This window comes from Ochotona curzoniae, unplaced genomic scaffold (assembly GCF_017591425.1).
Source record: "Ochotona curzoniae isolate NIBS_2020 unplaced genomic scaffold, NIBS_Ocur_1.0 scaffold_1852, whole genome shotgun sequence".
NCBI lineage: Eukaryota > Metazoa > Chordata > Mammalia > Lagomorpha > Ochotonidae > Ochotona > Ochotona curzoniae.
The window spans coordinates 4437325-4449204 of record NW_024467087.1 but is presented as its reverse complement, the minus strand read 5'-3'; the positions used below and the strand labels follow the sequence as shown (position 1 = coordinate 4449204).

Genomic DNA, 11880 nt, shown 5'->3' with positions numbered 1-11880 from the left:
GAACAGAGTGAGAGAGCACTGAGACTCCAGAAGTGCAGTCCTGGCTAGCGCCTCTTTGAGAGCTTCTCCGGCGGCCCGGCGGGTTGGAGGTGTAGTAGTTCAGAATGAACTGAGGCAGCCAGAAATTGAGCTTTGCAAAGCCGCTCCCAGGAAAGGGAAGCACAGCCCCACCCTCCCCCAATCAGTGCGCCTTCCTTCGTCCTCTGCCTACCCCCTCCTCCCGTGACGTCACTCTAGCCTTGTCCCGGGGAGCTCGTGAAACCTCTCAGATTCAAACTGCTAGACGCACTGCTGCCGCCTTCACCGACTTGGAAGCGCGTGCCTGGGCTCCGCTGTCTCCACCTTCATTCAGCTCACCGTGCCAGCCTGCTGGCTCCCCGGCCTCCCAAGGCAGTTGCACACTGGTCCCGGGCGGCTTCTGCTTCGCTGCATCCCAACTCTCTTCCTCTCCTGGAACCAACCGGTTTTTTTTGTTGTTGTTTTTTTTATTACTTCTGCGCACCACCAACTAAATTGAACCAAGGAGCAAAAGCAGGGTCTCCCCCTTGGAGGCAGAGTGTTTTTTTTTTTTTTTTTTTACCTTGCTTTCTTCCTCTCTTCCTGAAGATGCTAAACTCCTGGCTGAGCGCCCAGGAGGGGGGCCCTGTCTTCTTCTCCTAATGTGTGAGTAGCCCTACTTCTTGTTTCCGGTTCTCCCATCTCCACCCCACTACCGGCCCCATTCCTCATTTCTCCGGCTTCCTTTTTAGGCAGGTTTTTTTTTTTTTTTTTTTTTTTTTTTTTTTAAGTAAAGCGGTTTATACTGCTAACCCGAGAAGAGCAAACCGCCCGAGATCTCTTGTAATATCCCAGCGGAAAAGGAGATGGGCTGGATTTAGTAGGACAACTCGATTACTAATGTCTCCGCGGCTGGCTGCGACCCGCAGGGAAATCAGGTGCAAGCTTGTGTTTTCAGGGACGCGCGTGGGGTTGCGCTGAATTGGGGAGGGGGAGCTGAAGGGACAGGAGAGGAAAGAAATCGCTCTGAAAAACAAATCGCACTGATTTCACTCCTCTAAGTTGCCCACCCCTTCATTCTCTCTGCCACTCCACTTCCTGGCTTTGCCATTTTAATCGGGGTTCCTTGTGTTTCTTTCTTCCTGGCATCCTGCTTCTTTTCCCGGCCCCTGCCCACCCCAAGGTTTGCCCTGTAGGTACCTGAGCTGACAGGAAGGTGCCTAAAGATGCTGAGCGGCGTTTGGTTCCTCAGTGTGTTCACCGTGGCCGGGCTCTTACAGACGGAGAGTCGCAAAACTGCCAAAGACATTTGCAAGATCCGATGCCTGTGTGAAGAGAAGGAAAACGTACTGAACATTAACTGTGAAAACAAAGGATTTACAACGGTCAGCCTGCTCCAGCCCCCCCAGTATCGAATCTATCAGCTTTTTCTCAATGGGAACCTTCTGACGAGACTGTACCCAAACGAATTCGTCAATTATTCCAATGCGGTGACCCTTCACCTCGGCAACAACGGCTTGCAGGAGATCCGGACCGGGGCATTCAGCGGCCTGAAAACCCTCAAGAGACTGCACCTCAACAACAACAAGCTGGAGGTACTGAGGGAGGACACCTTCCTGGGCCTGGAGAGCCTGGAGTACCTGCAGGCAGACTACAATTACATCAGTGCCATCGAGGCAGGGGCGTTCAGCAAACTGAACAAGCTGAAAGTGCTCATCCTGAATGACAACCTGCTACTGTCCCTGCCCAGCAATGTCTTTCGCTTTGTCCTGCTGACCCACCTAGACCTGAGGGGCAACAGGCTGAAAGTCATGCCTTTCGCTGGTGTCCTTGAACACATCGGGGGCATCATGGAGATCCAGCTGGAGGAAAACCCGTGGAATTGCACTTGCGATTTGCTTCCCCTCAAGGCTTGGCTGGACACCATCACCGTTTTCGTGGGTGAAATTGTCTGTGAAACGCCCTTCAGGTTGCATGGGAAGGATGTGACCCAACTGACCAGGCAAGAGCTCTGTCCCAGGAAAAGTGTTGGGGAATCCAGCCAGAGGGGCAGCCAAGCTGACACACACATCCAGAGGCTGTCGCCTACGATGAATCCTTCTCTTGGCCCAACCAGAGCTCCAAAAGCCAGCCGACCACCCAAAATGAGAAACCGTCCAACTCCCCGAGTGACTGTGTCCAAGGACAGGCAGAGCTTCGGCCCAATCATGGTGTACCAGACCAAGTCTCCTGTGCCCTTCACCTGCCCCAGTAGCTGCGTCTGCACCTCTCAGAGCTCAGACAATGGACTCAATGTGAACTGCCAAGAAAGGAAGTTCACTAATATCTCCGACCTGCAGCCCAAGCCTACCAGTCCAAAGAAACTCTACCTGACAGGGAACTATCTTCAGACTGTCTATAAGAATGACCTCTCAGAATACAGTTCTTTGGATCTGTTGCATTTAGGAAACAACAGGATTGCAGTAATTCAGGAAGGTGCGTTCACAAACCTGACTAGTTTACGCAGACTGTATCTGAATGGCAATTACCTTGAAGTGCTGTATCCTTCTATGTTTGACGGACTGCAGAGCTTGCAGTATCTCTATTTAGAATATAATGTCATTAAGGAAATTAAGCCACTGACCTTCGATTCTCTGATTAACCTCCAGCTACTCTTTCTGAATAACAACCTGTTGCGGTCCTTACCCGATAATATCTTTGGGGGCACAGCCCTCACCAGGCTGAATCTGAGAAACAATCATTTTTCTCACCTGCCCGTGAAAGGGGTTCTGGATCAGCTTCCGGCTTTTATCCAGATAGATCTGCAAGAGAATCCATGGGACTGCACCTGTGACATCATGGGGCTGAAGGATTGGACAGAACATGCCAATTCCCCTGTCATCATCAACGAGGTGACGTGCGAGTCTCCTGCTAAGCATGCAGGGGAGATACTGAAGTTTCTAGGGAGAGAGGCTATTTGTCCAGAGAGTCCCAACTTGTCAGATGGCATGGGCTTGTCAGTGAATCACAACACAGACACGCCTCGGTCACTGAGTGTGTCTCCAAGTTCCTATCCTGAACTACACACCGAAGTTCCGCTTTCTGTCTTAATTTTAGGATTGCTTGTTGTTTTTATCCTATCTGTCTGTTTTGGGGCTGGTTTATTTGTCTTTGTTCTGAAACGCAGAAAGGGAGTGCCCAGTGTTCCCAGGAGTGGCACCAACTTAGACGTCAGTTCCTTCCAGTTACAGTATGGGTCTTACAACACTGAGGCTCATGACAAGACTGATGGCCACGTGTATAACTATATACCTCCACCTGTGGGTCAGATGTGCCAAAACCCCATCTACATGCAGAAGGAAGGGGACCCGGTAGCTTATTACCGAAACCTGCAAGAGTTCAACTATGGCAACCTGGAGGAGAAAAAAGAAGAGCCAGCCACACTTGCTTACACAATAAGTGCCACTGAGTTGCTGGAAAAGCAGGCCACACCCAGAGAGCCTGAGGTGCTGTATCAAAATATTGCTGAGCGAGTCAAGGAACTCCCCAGTGCAGGCCTAGTCCACTATAACTTTTGTACCTTACCCAAAAGGCAGTTCACCCCTTCATATGAATCTCGACGCCAAAACCAAGACAGAATCAATAAAACCGTTTTATATGGAACTCCCAGGAAATGCTTTGTGGGGCAGTCGAAACCCGACCACCCTTTACTGCAAGCTAAGCCGCAATCAGAACCAGACTACCTCGAAGTTCTGGAAAAACAAACTGCAATCAGTCAGCTGTGAAGGGAAATCATTTCCAGCCCCACAGCATCAAAGGATGCTGCTCCGAACTGTCAGAAGCGCTGCATCCCCGCTCCTGTCGCTCTTCTCCTTTCCCAGCCTTAACGCGGGACTTTGACAATGTTTGGAAATGGGGTGAGGCAATGGTAGTGCTGTTGCAGGTTTCCCTTTAAATTATTTCTCTCTTGCTTTCTCCTCCGTCTGTTCCTTTTTCTTTTCCTAGGAACCAGTAGTCAATGTGAATGTTTCTATGATTCCTTTTTTCTCATGTACTTCATTGATGCTCTTGTTTCTGGTTTTTATTTTCCAGTATGGGAGTAGAAAAAGGAGATTATAGTGAATGAAGAGAGAACAGGCAAACTTTTCAAGTGAAAATTTAGTCTATTTCGTAGAAGATCTCCAAAGGTCTTGTGGGACTATAACTTCCTTTGTAAATAGTGACCTATGGTATTTCCATCTTCAGTTACCAAGTGTAGCCACTGGTATCAATTCTTTGTGTTAAAGTGCCTTTGCACTTTAAGTACATTACTTAAATGTTGCTTTTAGCTTTGATAAACTGAAAATATTTTAATGTGTTGTATTTTTGAAATTGAAAACACTGTAAAAATAGACCGACGTGTCAGCTATGTGAAGTCAACACACAGCTTTCTTGAGTTACAGGAACAAGCCTGTCATCAAATGATGCTAGTTCTAGGATTCTATAGACTTAACTGTAAAATATTTCCTTTCCTCTCGGTTTGTTTTCAGTGATTTTATTTAAGTCAATTAAGGTGATCTAATAATGGACTAGAGGTAATAAGCCTCCTCAGTTGGGATTAGTAATTCATTAATAAAATATATTTAACCCATTGTCAGAGTGAATTGAACGATTAATGCCCTACCGTAAATTTTTTATTTTACACTAACATGGTCAGTGTTTTAGATTATTTTCCTAATTAAGAGTACATTACACAACTTGTAATATATTTTTTCTGCATTAAATTAGATATTTTTATATATTTAAAAGAAAGAGTCGTGTATTTCTAACTTTTTAATTGAAATTAATATTTTTCCTGCCTATTGAAACATTTTCTATGAACACACACCAGTAGGGGCCGCCACACACTTCATTTAACAAAGACATATGAGCCATTTAATGCTTTGAAGGAAGACTTCAAAGGCAAGATTAAAACTTCCCAAATAAGTTCTCTGCAAATTCAACGTAGGTAAGATAAAAAAGTACACATTACTCTCTTTCTTTTCAGGATTAAAGGTTATTCTTGGAATCCTCAGTATTCACATTTTCTGACAAGGCAGCTTTTCCTCTTGAATTTAATTGGAGCATTTACAGGGTGCTATGAAATCATGTACTACTTGCATCTCCAAATCGACTAGCAGTTTCTAAAATTATGACAATAAGCATCTTTTCCCTACTGCCTTCTTGAGACCTGTGTTGCTCAAATTTTTCCTTGTCACCATCAAGCCTCTGATTTTGATCTTACCGTCAAAAGGATTTTAACTAACTGAGTCTATGTAGCGTTTATGAAGCTGTATTAGCCTGTACAATTTTTTAGAGTCAAATATTATTGTGTGATTTAAACAAACAGCCCTTCTTTACAACAAAAAATAGTTTTGTTTTGTCTATTGTAAATCCTTATGCAACTGGGATGGTGATCTGCATATAAAGTAGTCCAGCCTTTCAATTCCTTATTAAAGCAAGTGATGGCGTCTGAAAGAAGCACACTGTTTCCTTTTCATAAATAGGTTACTGAACATAATAATCCTTTATTATCATGTGGAGATTGAAGTGGGTCCTGATAACTTACTTTTAAAGCTTTAAAATGACTAACAGAATATTGTCCGTCACTATTACAATTCATGTGATAGACTTTCAATTAGAAATTATTTAAATCCAAATTATTTGGATGGATAATTACTGAAGCAAACTAGCTTCTTAAACAATAGAAGGTAAACATGTGTGTGCATGTTTATAAGATAAGGAACAGTGTAGGAAAATGCCTTTAATATTCTAACATTTCTGCATATTTATAATAAAAATTTAACATGCTCATTCTTTAATAAGAGATTGTAATTATTAAATAATTAGATCAAAGTTGATACGATGAACTTAAAAGCTCTACAAGAAAGTTAGTGGATGGAGATTTTAGATTTCACCAAAAAAGAGAAACCTGCCCATTAGCTGATTGAGCTTGGAGACGGCTCTGGCAAACCACCTGGTTGTTGAGTGACATATTTACAGACTGTTTCAGAAATCCTTTCGTTGCTCTCATCTGTTGCAATGGTAAATACCGCATATGGAGGTAGGTGTTTTGAGAGGTTGCTCAGAAAGCAAATTATGTATGTTAAGATCAGTTTTAGACTTGCATCATATGATTAGAGCTATTGATGTAGTAACTCCACTTCAATATTTTTTTTCTTATTCTCTGGAAAGTAAAATTATTCCTGTAAAATGCCACTGTTCATGAGACAAATTAATTCACTAATCCTAAACAGATGTACTTCAGTATTGATGTGGTTGCATGATTTTGAGGAAGGCTCCTAGAAGAACCCAAATTCCAAGCTTTTGCTTAATGATTTGGTTCTCAAGTTGCTTAGATTTATATTTTATTTGCTTTCGATTTTGAAAGAAAAATCATTTGAATGTAGTCCTAACTTTCACTTAAACTCATCATACACCATACACGTTGACATGCTATTTCCTAACGAAATGAAAAATGTTTTAAATTTTATTAATTTATCAGCATAACAATAAACTATTATGTTCTGTCTCTTTTATCCACTCAAGAGCTTGGTTACATATTTTAGAATTTTAAAACTTTCTCTCCCATGGCTAGATTTTGCTATTTCCTTTGCATTGACTATGAATATCAGTACAGAGAAATAGGTCCAGCCAACAGAGTTCTACTCCTAGGTTCCTACCTGGAACAAACTGTGTCTGGTCCTACAAATAGCAAATAATCATTCCCCTCAATTGTCTCTCTTAAATAAAGAGCTGCTTTTACCATTTCTGTCAGTATCTGTGAATAAATTTGTTAAAACACTTAAAAAGAACCATTTGACTGAGTGGGAGCAATTGCCAAAAGTCCATTTGGTTCTGCATTTTGGTAAACCAGAGTGCCTTGTTAATCCCTTCTAGAAGTTGGTGAGTAAACAAATGACACTTAAATTTGCTCTTCTTTGTCCTCTGACTTATAGACTTAATTTTTCTGAATATTCCCATGTTGTCAAGGGCTCAATATATTGTGGATTCTACAAAAAGCATTTAAAGAATGAGAGTAGTTCTGTGATTTTGTCTTGAAAATTAATTTGATTATGAACATCACAGATACCTACTAAATTGGATGCTAAAGTGAAGAAAGACAATTTCCCAATACATCCATTCTTTTATTCACTAAATGTTTATCGACTGCTTACTTTCTAGATACTAGGTTCTCAGATGTGTGCTGAGGGGGCAGAGACACAAAGTGGACAGGATCTCTACACCCCTTACTTTACCCCATCATTTCAGCAACTCCCCAACATTACCATTCCCTCCACTGCCCCAGGAGCCTAGTGTTAATAGAGGAGAACTTTGCCCAAACACCAATTACCTAGAATAAAACAATGGGGACAGTAATGCAATGCAGGCAATTGAATTTTTAAGAGATTTAGTGTAGCAACACATATAATTGATATACCATAAATAGACTAGCAACAATGTAACCACTATTAACATTTTCCACAGCTGAAAAGAAGAACAAAAATAACCAAAACAAATTTCTACAGAATACAGCCCAATATTGTAGCCTCAAGGTAGTGATATACTTGTGCTATCTACAGATCTGCTTTGCAAAGATAACAACCAAAACTGTAAATACAAAATCACAAACACACCTAAATTTTCTGGAACATAAATTGTTAGAGATAATGTTTACTTTATATTGCAGTGGCTTAAAATACAACATTTTAACATTTTGCTTAAGTGTCTTTTATCAATATAGTGATAAGACACCTTCATCCTGAGAGAGAAAATTAAGTACTGTATATAGGTATACTTTGTTTCTCACAATGGTTGTGCAAAAATTCTGATGTAAATTGAATTTTGTAATCCAAATTGTATTTTATTGCATTAAGAGAGATGCCATTTAGAGGAAACTTGTAAATCCTTTTATAAAGCAGAAAGCCATTTTATAATAGTAATAATCACTCTCTAATTTATCTATTTTGTATGTTTGGATTTTCAGTATTGACCTTGTTTAAACTAAGCCCACCTGCAGAAGAGTGGACTTGTCAGTGTTGCTTGTACTCGCAGTTGCCTGGTCGCTAGGGACCCATACTTGAGAGTCTCAGCATTTTTCTGTGAATTGAGCTACTGAGTGATTCAATAATGACACAAAGGCATTCCTGAACAGTCTAAGCAGCCAATCCCATTTCAGTTACCTTGGACACAGGACTCTTCTGCTTGGTGGTGTCTCCTCTCTTACATGTGGCCATGTTTTACCAGAGGGTAGAGTGACTCCTATATGCATATTCTATAAAGTGCTAGAGTCACATGTTTTTATAATCAATATATGTTACTATGTAAACATATTGCATTGCATGTGTGTTGGGATTTTTGGCAGTATTTTAGCTTCAAAGTACTTGTACAAATACTGTTAGATTTACTTGCAAATAATTGTTCTCAAGGTATTAGAATAAATTAAAATGAAACAAACTCTGTGTAAATACACTTCTGTGCCAAATAATAACATGGCTTAAAAAAATCAATGTCATATTTTGGAATTATGTGCAAAATGAAATATTGGAAGTGTGATCAAATGACATTGTGTTGTATTGGATGACCTGTTTACACAGTTACTTTATGCTGTAGTTAGCTTTCAATTAATAAATATTTGATAAAAATAAACATCTAAAGAAGTTAGAGAAATTCTTTAGAATTTTAGGAGTAAATCACAACAAAAGATCACAGGAAACACTACTTTGTCTTGAAATATGCTGTCAAATCTCTACAAATAAAAGTGTTTATTTTTCATTATCATATATACTTCCATGACAAAATGAGCTTTTAAAAAATACATGTTTTAATGCTGTTCAATATTTGTATCAGAACTAGAACATTAAACAACAGAAGTAATTTAAGGGTATCACTCTAGGAATTGATACTCTGATGAATCTTCACTATCCTGTCCACCCCCCAGACACACACAATATCCAACCTGAAGGCAATTGTTTTTGGCTATAAATTTTTTTCTAATACAATAAGGGATATAGTTAATATATTATAAAATAAGAGATGCACACCAACATCCAAGGGATAGATGAATTCATTAATGGACATGGTATTACTGAATTTCCAAAGGTTAAAATTAAAACAAATATGATAGTGGCTCATTTGTCTCTGTAATGATGGTGCTATTATGGCAAAGTTACTCAATTGACAAACTCCATTTGATTACCATCTGAGAATATCTGTCACATATATTCCATTTTCACATGTAATAACATAACAAAACTTCTGAGCATCTTGTGGTCAGTCAACATGTGGTCTTAAAGCAAATGATCTTGCCTTGAACTTGTTAACATACACATGATTTATTCCATTTACTGATGTAACTTTCGTGATGTAGCTAAAAGAATCTGAACAGCCACATTTTAAAGTGTTGTGTTGAAGGATGAGAATCAGGACTAGTGTAACAGCTCATTCAACAAAAAGACTGATTGAATGGAAATAAAACTAATTTACAGCTCCCTATCCTGAATGCAACATATAAAGCATCAAGAAGTTCATACTGTGTTTGTCAATGCTAGAAACAGACTGTCAAAATGGATTTTGTTACTCCTGAATGGGGACTGCAAAGGCAACTGATTTCATGGTTCCCTGTGCAACTGCTTTGCAGGTATCATACACCTTTTTATTAACCTTACTTTAAATAATTAGCTCATATTTCCTACCAGCATTTACTATAAAAGAGAACTTCTGACCTTGTTATATGTCAAATTGTCATCTTCCATTTCTGGACATTTTGATTTTGCCCACTGTTGGCTACAATAGATAGATCATGTCAGGTGTCTTCCAGCTCACAAAGCAGCTGTCAGAGGGACAGGATTAGTTAATGGACTCTACTCTGGAATCCTTGGCCAAATCCTTCACTGCTTATACATCTTTCAATTCCATATGATTAACACTTCACATGGTGTTTTGGAGCACAATAAGTGTTTTATAGCAATTTCACTAAGGAATGAATGAGATTGACTCTTATGACTCCTGAGGTTTGAAAACTGGAAAATGTAACTTCAAGCATAATTACAATGCAATTGTAGCTGTTTCAGGAGCTCTTAAGTTAATACTTAGTTTGGACATTTTCAGAACTTGTGAGAAGCACCTGTGCAAAGATATTTCATAAGTATGACAGAGTATTTGTAAGACAAACAACATTTAAAATCTATTACATGCAGTCAGACAAAACTTTAAGTGATACCTGGATCTGACTAGTTGAACCCAGTGATCTCATTGTAGAGTTCAAAGCGGCTTTACTGCTGAGCTGAGAAACTGCCTTGTTACTGGCTTTTGGAACCAAGAGATTCTGAGTTGAGAAAAAAAAGTGCATTACCTGACAGACATCAATGATGAATTCTCTTAGAGCTTATCATTTAGTTCTTCATATCGTTCTGTTTTTTACCTTTTTGTTTGGTTTAATACTTGGAATTAGGAAATTCTGTTGGCTTAAGACCACGTTAAATCACATTTTTCCCAAGATTGGTTTCTTTCATAAAGTCTTATTTGTACAAAATAAGAATCTATAGGACACATTTCTTAGTGTCAGGTCTTAGCATCTTAGGTTCTCTGGTCTCGTGGTGACTAGAAAACTGTGAGAATAAATGACAGGTTTCATAAGGTCTCAGTTTTCCCTTTGGGAACAATGCTGGGCTGCATGAACTCAATGGACATATCCAACCTCAGTACTCTTTTGGGAATAGTTGCTATACACAAAACAAAGTAGGGCACCGAGACAATTATTATTCAAGACTGAAGATCTCTTAAACCTGTTCTCCTTTCAGTTGGCTAGTTTGGACATAGCTCTACTTTAATTTTATTCCTACAGGATTCAAATCTGTTCCTTTTATATAAATAAGGGTTCCTTACAAGGTTAAAAAAAAAACATACTATTTACGCTTGAAATCTCTCTTTCTTAAATGATTTTAAAAACATTTAAACCAACTTCTGGGCCCAGCGTGGTATCCTAACAGTTACTTGAATGCAGCAGGATCCTGTATGGGCACTGTTCATAACCAGCTCCACTTCCCATCCAGCTCCCTGCTTGTGGCCTGGGAAAGTGGTCCAGGACGGCCCAAAGCCTTGGGACCCTGCACCTGTGTGGGAGACCCGGAAGAAGCTCCTGGCTTCAGATCGGCTCAGCTCTAGCCGTTGTGGCAGCTTAGGGAGTGAATCAGTGGACAGAAGACCTTCCTCTCTGTCTTTCCTCCTCTCTGTATATCTGGTTTTCCAATAAAAATATAAGAAATCTTTAAAAAACATTTAAACCTTCCTTACTCCTTTATAAATTGTGATATACTATTTCTTTTTTGTTTTCAGTGAGGGGAGCAATTGATTTTTCATTTGTCTGTTTTCAGTGGCATTATCTTGTTTGTTGATGAGACAGTTTAGTTTTTCAGGGTGATAATCAAATTAAATTATGAATGTTTCTAGGAAGAAGTAGCATTTTTCTCATTGAGGCTTCATCACCCTTCCCTTCTAGTCAGTGCTTCCAAGTTTCCTATCATAGGGAAATTGACAGAGCCTTGGAAAACTCAGTTCTGCTTCAGAAATTCAATGATTCATTCCAGTGAGCAAAGCTCTTAGCTGACAAGCACTGTTTGGCCTCTTCCTGATCACAAACTTCAGCCATAGATTTATCATTAGGCCATTGTGCCTCTATCGCTCAAATAGATTTTAACTGAAAACAAAGAAATTAAGAACTCAATTTTTTACCATACAACTGACAGTATCTTTTCTAAGAGTGGAAACGAGGAAGGGACATCCTTTTCTATTTCGCAGGAGTATCTTAGAAGCTGATTAAAAGCATTAGTAAATGATAGGAAAACCCATCAACTCTGTGCTGTGTGTTTTCTTCCATAATATTAT

The 11880-nt window shown here is 39.7% G+C and overlaps 1 protein-coding gene across 5 annotated transcripts; it reads left to right on the top strand.

Annotated features, from left to right (window-relative positions):
* The first annotated feature begins 569 nt into the window (after nucleotides 1-569).
* SLITRK2 (SLIT and NTRK like family member 2) lies at nucleotides 570-4606 on the top strand. 5 transcript variants are annotated; one of them, XM_040999770.1, is made up of 2 exons: nucleotides 570-663; nucleotides 1181-4606. In XM_040999770.1, exon 2 carries the CDS (start codon nucleotides 1224-1226, stop codon nucleotides 3759-3761), a length of 2538 nt encoding a protein of 845 aa, XP_040855704.1. In that variant the 5' UTR covers nucleotides 570-663; nucleotides 1181-1223; the 3' UTR covers nucleotides 3762-4606. The 5 variants fall into 5 exon arrangements, with proteins under 5 accessions (XP_040855704.1, XP_040855708.1, XP_040855707.1 ...); XM_040999774.1 differs by lacking the exon at nucleotides 570-663 and adding an exon at nucleotides 797-935 and having other exon boundaries at nucleotides 1194-4606; XM_040999773.1 differs by lacking the exon at nucleotides 570-663 and adding an exon at nucleotides 797-935.
* Nucleotides 4607-11880: the final 7274 nt, after the last annotated feature.